The 7,348-nt window shown below is 46.1% G+C and overlaps 1 protein-coding gene across 7 annotated transcripts in view; it reads right to left on the minus strand.

The window, feature by feature from the left end:
- The window catches only part of WDR20 (WD repeat domain 20), a 66,688-nt gene that overhangs the window by 18,183 nt on the left and 41,157 nt on the right, over positions 1–7,348 (minus strand). For 3 of the 7 annotated variants that reach the window (XM_007455621.1, XM_007455622.1, XM_007455620.1), the window contains exon 2: positions 5,257–5,439. The exons of 2 other annotated variants lie outside the window; for them this stretch is intronic. In XM_007455621.1, coding sequence (XP_007455683.1) covers positions 5,257–5,439 — 183 coding nt within the window. Of the gene's footprint in view, positions 1–2,556; positions 2,650–5,256; positions 5,440–7,109; positions 7,123–7,348 lie in introns of all 7 variants that reach the window. 2 more of the 7 variants (XM_007455619.1, XM_007455625.1) reach the window with 2 other exon arrangements.

Below are 7,348 nucleotides of genomic sequence, written 5' to 3' on the forward strand. Positions count from 1 at the left end.
AGCCTCGGGGAGCAGCAGGGACAGGTGTGCACGAGGAGCCTACAGCCTACCCAGTGCGCTGCCCTGGCCTCACAACCTGCGAGAGAGGAGAAAGTCAAGGACAGGGGGGCTCATTACACGCCAGGGATGAAGAAGCCAAAATGACAAGTTCTTCCTAGATTTTACATCCACTCAATAACCAAACATACTTAAAAATCCTTTGAAGTTACTGTTCTATGGATACAACCCAGATATAATCAGAATTTTTTTTACAAAGGCAAACAAGGCTGAGTTCATTACCACACAGAAACTGCCCCTTTATGACTTTCTCCCCATTAGTGACGAAAAGTGGACTCCTCACCCCTTCCGGGCGCTGACCAGGGCACCTCTCCCTCCCCGGTGACCCTTACCATGAAGGTAGGCTCCACGGTCTGGGAGCTCATCAGATGTGCCGTTAGATACCGTCAAGGGCATAAAACATACAGAACACTACACACGGAGACCTAAAGTCTACTCTAAGGCTTGAGAGAAAGCAGTGTCTCAGGGGATCTAGGCTATCATTCCCCAAGGGAGGCTAGCAAGGACTAGCCTTCCTCCGGGGCTGAACTGGTGCAGCGGCCAGGGTCTCAGTATGACTGGGACGGCCCGGGGAGCAGGGCTCGCCTCTGCTATCTGACATGAACTGGATGGACTGAGGGCCAGACCAGAAGGTGAAGGTTGCCGGCAGCTCTAATGAAAGGTGTGAATCTGACAGTTCTGCCTCATTAAAAACAAAAAATTACAAAGACAATAAAGTTAACAGTGAGCAATGGGATTTCTAGGTGATGTTTTCCCATCTTCTTTGTACTTCTCTATGTCCCAATTTTTTCTATAAACAAGTATTTTAAGTTTTTTAATCAATGGGGGGGGGGGGAAATCACCTTTTAAGATACACTCTATTCCCAGATAGAAATTTTCACCTATCTTTGGTCTAGTGTGGATTTCTGGAACTTATAATCTCTTTTCCATTCACCTACCCACCTATCCATCCATCCAAACATTTACTATACTTTCATGCAGCAGACACCTCCAGAAAGGAGCAAAGGTCAGAGTAATCAATACTGGAGTGTGTGCACGCACACGTGCATGTGTGTAATGGGAGGCTGAGGAGCTCTCTGGTGAGTAAGACAGACAGACACCAAACAGTCATGATAAACAGTCCCCATCGTCTGCCTTACTCGTGTTGCTTCTCTGTCTGGGTTGCCCTGCTCTTACCTTCTTGTCCTGGAAAATCATTTGTGCTTCTCCTTCAAAACTGCTGGTATCTCACCTCCCAAGAAGCCTTTCCTCCAGCCTCTGGTGAAAGAAACCCTTTGAGTTTCCCCTCCACCTGGAACTTTTCTCCCCAGAGCTTGCTCTCCAGGCCCTCTGCTAACATCTCATCCTCACCACACCTCCAGGTGGGGACCGCTCTTATCCACTTTCCGGCTGAGGAGAAGAGATGAAGTAAAGACCCACATCCTGCAGGCAGTAAGTGGCAGAAGGGTGTCTGAGCTCTAGGCATTCGGGTTCAAGGGTCTATGTTCTTAGCCACTGGGCTGTGAGTCTGTAAATTTCATGGTAATACACTGACGGTTGTTAAGTGCTCCTTTGCGGGCCATGAGCAGATGACCAGAATCTTGGAGTATAAACAGGGCTCAGCCCCAGACACGTCTAGGACTTAGCAAAGACTCGTCTTTGCTCTACTGTGCCTTCTCCACAGACCTGCCATCTAATCTCAGGGACATGATTACTATTTATATGCTGACAGCTCCCAAAATTCACCTCTAGTTTTGTGCTCCATATCCATGTATCCAACCACCTACTGGCCTCTCAAGCTTAACAAGTACAGAATGGAACTCTGATCTTTACCTCTGTTCCCAGCACCTGCTCCTTCCCCACCTTACCCAGTGTAGTAAGTGAGCCAGAATCTCAAGATTTGTTCCCTCGTCTCTCCAATTCCGTCTCCAAGAAGCAGCCAGGGTTATTTTCAAAAACATCAATCTGACCACCTCTTGCTCCCGTCTGTGAGATCCCACAGCTCGAAGAAGCAAACCTGGGACAGACCCTGAGTGGCAGGGCCTCCAAACTCATGCCCTCTCACTTCACAACGCCCTCCCAGGCCCACCGTCCCCTCTCAGGTCTCTTGGCCCCAAGCTCGTCCCTCCAGGGGCCTTCACCGGCTCTCCCTCTGCAGGGGCGCTCTACCACCAGCTCCTTACCCGGGGGCCTCCTCAGGCGAGGCTCAGCTCAAAGCACTTCACTTCCTCTGAGAGACGGACGCTCCCCACGTCCCCGTAAAGCAGGCCTCCATGTCTGTCTCTCCTTCAGGCCCTCTATCTCCTCTGACATCACAACAAGTCATCACCATCTGCCGTAACTGTGTGTATGTGTGTGTGTGGTGCTGTTCACACTTCTCTCCCCTCTCTCTGGAGGGGAAACACAGGGCAGCTGTTATCTGCCGCTGCAGACCCAGTGCCGGGCACATGGTAGGCTATCAAGGTCTGTCAAATGGATGAGAAAATGGCCACAACCCTAGTTCAAGTCCTCAGCTCTCACCTGGACAGTTACTAGAGCCTCCTCACTGGTCTTGCTACCTTCATTCTCTCTTTCTTCATTCCAATCCACCTTCCACAAGTGCTGACAAGAGTTCTAAAAAAACACATTTGATCCTGTCACTCCCTTGATTAAATAAAAGCCCAAAGGTCCCCCACAGCATCCAGTGTCAGATCCAAATTTCCCAGCATATAATCAAAGGGCTTTTACAATCTGGTTCCAGCTCATCTGTCCGGCTTTAACTTCTGCCACTCCAAGGCCCACATGCTGTGGTGTGGCCACCCTTGGCCTCCACATGCTAAGCTGTTTTCTCCAGCTTTGAAGGCCTTTCTCATCCTCCTCCAACTCCTATGCATCTTTCAAACCCAGGTCAAATGTCACCTTCTGGAAGCTTTCTCGAACTGTCCCCACTGAACTTATGTTTTTATTTTATGATATTTGGAATGCAATTAATATATTATCCCTTGGTACTTTGTTCATAACACTGGGATAACACACGTTCCACTATCCTTTCGGTCCATCTCACTAAACATCTCACTAAACTGTGAGCTCCTGGGGAGGCAAGAGCCCATCTGGCAACCACACATGGTGGGGCTTACAATCTAAGAATTAATTTCTGGATCCAGCTCTATCATCAAATTGTTACCTGATGTGGACAATTCACTTACCTTCTCTTTGACTATTTCCTCATCTGCGCACAGTGGAGACAGCAACCCACCCTCCCAAGCCGAGGAAAGAGACAAAACACTTTGAAACCTCCACGTCCCATACCAATGCAAAGCACAGCCTAACGACAGCTTCGACCACCATCCCTGGCACTCTCTGAGAAACAAACCCCTGATGACCCTTTCTCTTAGACATCCTGAGCAAAATCTGATGAGAATGTTACCCATACAAGCCAAAGAATGTCCTTACTGTGAAGGGCAATCGATTTCTGCCTCAAGCTGTAAATGCCAAGTTGCTATTAAACCATACACAATCCTAGCACTTTGAACAGCCATTTTTCAAATAAAATGTAAAAAGAGTAGGAGGTAACTCATGCTTCACTCATTAAGAGTGAGGAGCTGCTTTCCAGCCTGTGACTCCCAGCTGTCCTGAGTAAGGAATGGGTCTAGCTGATGCGTCCGAGTGCTCTCAGGGCCCTGTGGTCTGTGCTGCACCCTCCGCCAGCGATGACACACAAACCCTTCTTGTTCTCTAAGTGGCATTCTGTGCCATCCTCAGCCGAGCAGCCTCCCGACCTTGTTTACCAACAGCCCTTTACATGGCTCCAATCCCCTCCCCCTCAAAAACACGTCCCCTACCTAAACACAAATAAAACCCCACAGTGACGCCAAATTCACAATTTCTATTAAGAATGCAGAGAAGTCTAGTTTTGTGCCCTCACTCTCCCCACGACTACGCCCCAAAAAGATCATCCAGCTACTTAGAAGTCACTCCGTCAAATGATGTTAATAAAATGTTTAGGTAAATAGAATAATTTTCTGCTTAAGATTTTTTTTTTTTTAAACAGAAAATGGGTTTAAATACTTCTGTCAATCCAGACGGCAAGTTTTGTTTCCAGTCAACCCAGATGAAACTAGAAGAAGAGATGGCATGGTTCAAAAGATTTCACCAAATCCACTGGCAATGCCAACCAGGAGCACCGTGGCTGGAGACTGGATATGCATGGACAGCATATACCACGGGGACTGCAAAAAGAGTCAGAATTTTAACTGCAATTTGTGGAGTATTCTTCCCCAAGCAAAATTATTTCTTAAAAATCAGAATTTATAATGCACTTCTGTTCCAATTTAATGACTTTAAAAACCATGCAACAATCAAAACCACTTGCCCTTCCTGAGAGGGATCCATGAGACCTGGCCCTTGTCACATCAGGGCTGAGGTCACAAGTAGACTGCAACCCAGGGCTTCTAACTCAGCAAGACTGCCTCATCTTTTCCATTTACTAGGAAAGTCATACAGACACAGAGGAGGAAGTACGTCAAATATGTAATGGCAATACTTGGGGCTGAAAAGCCACTTCAATCGCTTATAAAAATATAATCTATTTGGCAACTTACATCTACTATGTTTAATGGTTGACATGTTCCTGAATGGACAGCTCAGATATCTCAGGCTCCTGCCAGAATGAAACTGAAGACACTAGAAACCCCAGCACATGCTACAACACTGGCAAAAGCTATGTCATAGGATCCAATTTTAAGTGCCAGGATTTCTAACCATGTCAAAGGTGATTTAATAGCAAACATTTACAAGAGCAAGAGAACAAATTCTCAAATGCCTGTCAAACATACACACCAAATTTTAGCTACAATTTAAGCAACCTAAGGAAATATTATCAAGTTCTTTGATCTGCATGAAATTTTCTGGTGATGTGAATAAATTCTTTATTTTCTTATTTAAATTATAAATATCAAGCTACAAGTCTCATCCCTATCTCCATTATAAAAAAATTTTTAAAGCACCTGCTATAGACACCTGAGCATCTCCATAAAAAATGCACAGAACAGTCAGCCCAAGGAAGAACAGGTAAAAGTCAACAAGGTAACGCACCACATTTAAACTTGGGTAATACTAGGTAGGACATCTGAGAATGGAAAACGGGCTTCGCTCACAGTGTAAAATAAGGCCCACTACCCTCGGTAAGAACGTATACATTCTTAAAGGGATTCTTAACAGCTAAGACAGGATGCTACTTACTTCCTCATTAAATAGTTTGCTAGTTTCTTTTTTGATTGGGTCTATAAGCTGGACTTGGCCTGCGGAAAAGCCCACTAGGAGAGAGACACTTTCTGCTGTGGCTGTTAGGTGGTTGAAGTCATGACAAGTAGGCTGTGTTCCTTTGTATATCCTTTTATCTATTGGTTTACTCAAGTCAGCAGCCTGGAGGAGAAAGAGAAAAATACACACGGTAAACAGCACATTGAGATGAGAAATCTAAGTTACACGATTTTATACTCCATTATGATGTGCAATCTTAAAAATAAAAAGTATTAAAATATCTTTGCGGTTTGTAGCATTTTATAAAAGCACTTTCACATACCTCAGCCAATCTGATATTGCTTGACTATATCCATAATATGTTTATAACTGTTACTCTCGAAACTTATTCTTCTTCAAGTATATTTAACAAAGACTCCTGGACTTCAGGAGGAAAAATCCTTGAGATACCAAATTCAGTATTTGTGAAATGCATTCCGAGCACTTTCTAACAAAGTTAACTTTAACCACATAAAAGCTCGGCTTTCAAATACAGCTACAGCACGTAAATGCTCATCGGTGAGTTCACCTGCAGCCCAGGCATTCCCAAAGCGTGGTCCCCAGACCAGCGGTAGCAGCAGCAGCATCACCTGGAAACTCAAGAGATGCAAATTCTCAAGGCCCACACCACACCAAATGAATCAAACTACAGGGGGCAGGCAGGGTGGACCCAGCAAGCTGTAGTTAAAGCAGTCTTCCAGGTGATTCTGACACCTACCCAGGCTGAGAACCACTACTATGGCCAGTTGTACACAGGCAGTGACTCCTGTACTGGGTCACACTCTCTCTTCTGCATCAGCTTCCAAGTAACTCTCACTCGTCAAGCCCGCACCCCAAGTCTGATACATGCATCATCTTTAGTCCTTACAATGATCCTTCAAAATAGATAGTATTTTCCCCATTTTACAGATGAGAAAACAAGTTTAGGGAAGTTAAATAACTCAGCCGAGGTCACCATACCTACCTAGTAAGTGGAAGGGCTGGATTTGGAACACAGGTCGGTTTTACCATAAAGGGGATGGGGGAGGAAACACACCACACACACTCCAAATTCTGACTCCTGACTTGGGCTAAATGTGATTTTTCAAAGTGCCTCACCCCTTTTAAAGCAGGATCTTCTCTTCATGAGAAACCTTCTGTGCAATCCAAAATGCTGGGCTGTTATTGTTGAAATAAAGGAAACCCAACCCCTCCCACTGTCATTTGAAAATCACAGGTGGAGACAACTGAACACATCCTTTAAAACACCCACTTTGGCCCTGTGTGCAGTTCCTGGGTTCACAGCTCTGGTTCTCTACGGACCATCCCCAGGGTTAGGTTCTGAAGATTTCTTTCTTCCAAAGAGGCCTGTGACACTGCACTGAGAATTCTAGATTTTTCAGATAACAAATACAGTGTAAAAAAAAGAGGACCTCAAGGGCTTCCCTGGTGGCACAGTGGTTGAGAGTCTGCCTGCCGATGCAGGGGACACGGGTTCGTGCCCCGGTTCGGGAAGGTCCCACGTGCCGTGGAGTGGCTGGGCCCGTGAGCCATGGCCGCTGAGCCTGCACGTCCGGAGCCTGTGCTCCACAACAGGAGAGGCCACAACAGTGAGAGGCCCGCGTACCGCAAAAAAAAAAAAAAAAAAAGAGGACCTCAAAATGACAGGCTCAAAACTTGAGCATTTGGCAGTCTGGACCTGAGTGGCACAAGTGACCCTGGGAGCCCTGGCAAAGGAATGAAGATTCATGCCATGTGGACACTCTCCCTGCCTCACCTCAGTTAAAATGGGGATGAGAATCTGTTCTACCAACCTCATGGTACTGTCTGGAGGATGAAATAAGAGGACATATACACGAAAGAGCCTTGAAAAGTGTAATATATAGTATGATGCAAAACAAAAGGAAGTCCTGACTTTGGAGCAAGGAGAAAAGGGACAGTGGGCAAGGAAGCGGGTGCTCAGCAGAAGTCGGATGCCAGAGATAGGAGCCCCTCCACTGCTGACAGTCTGACTGGAGGGAAGCAGCTCCTGGGCTGGGCCCTAAGGGCAGGG

The sequence above is a fragment of the Lipotes vexillifer genome, unplaced genomic scaffold (genome assembly GCF_000442215.2).
Source record: "Lipotes vexillifer unplaced genomic scaffold, Lipotes_vexillifer_v1.1 scaffold584, whole genome shotgun sequence".
In the NCBI taxonomy this organism is placed as follows: domain Eukaryota; kingdom Metazoa; phylum Chordata; class Mammalia; order Artiodactyla; family Lipotidae; genus Lipotes; species Lipotes vexillifer.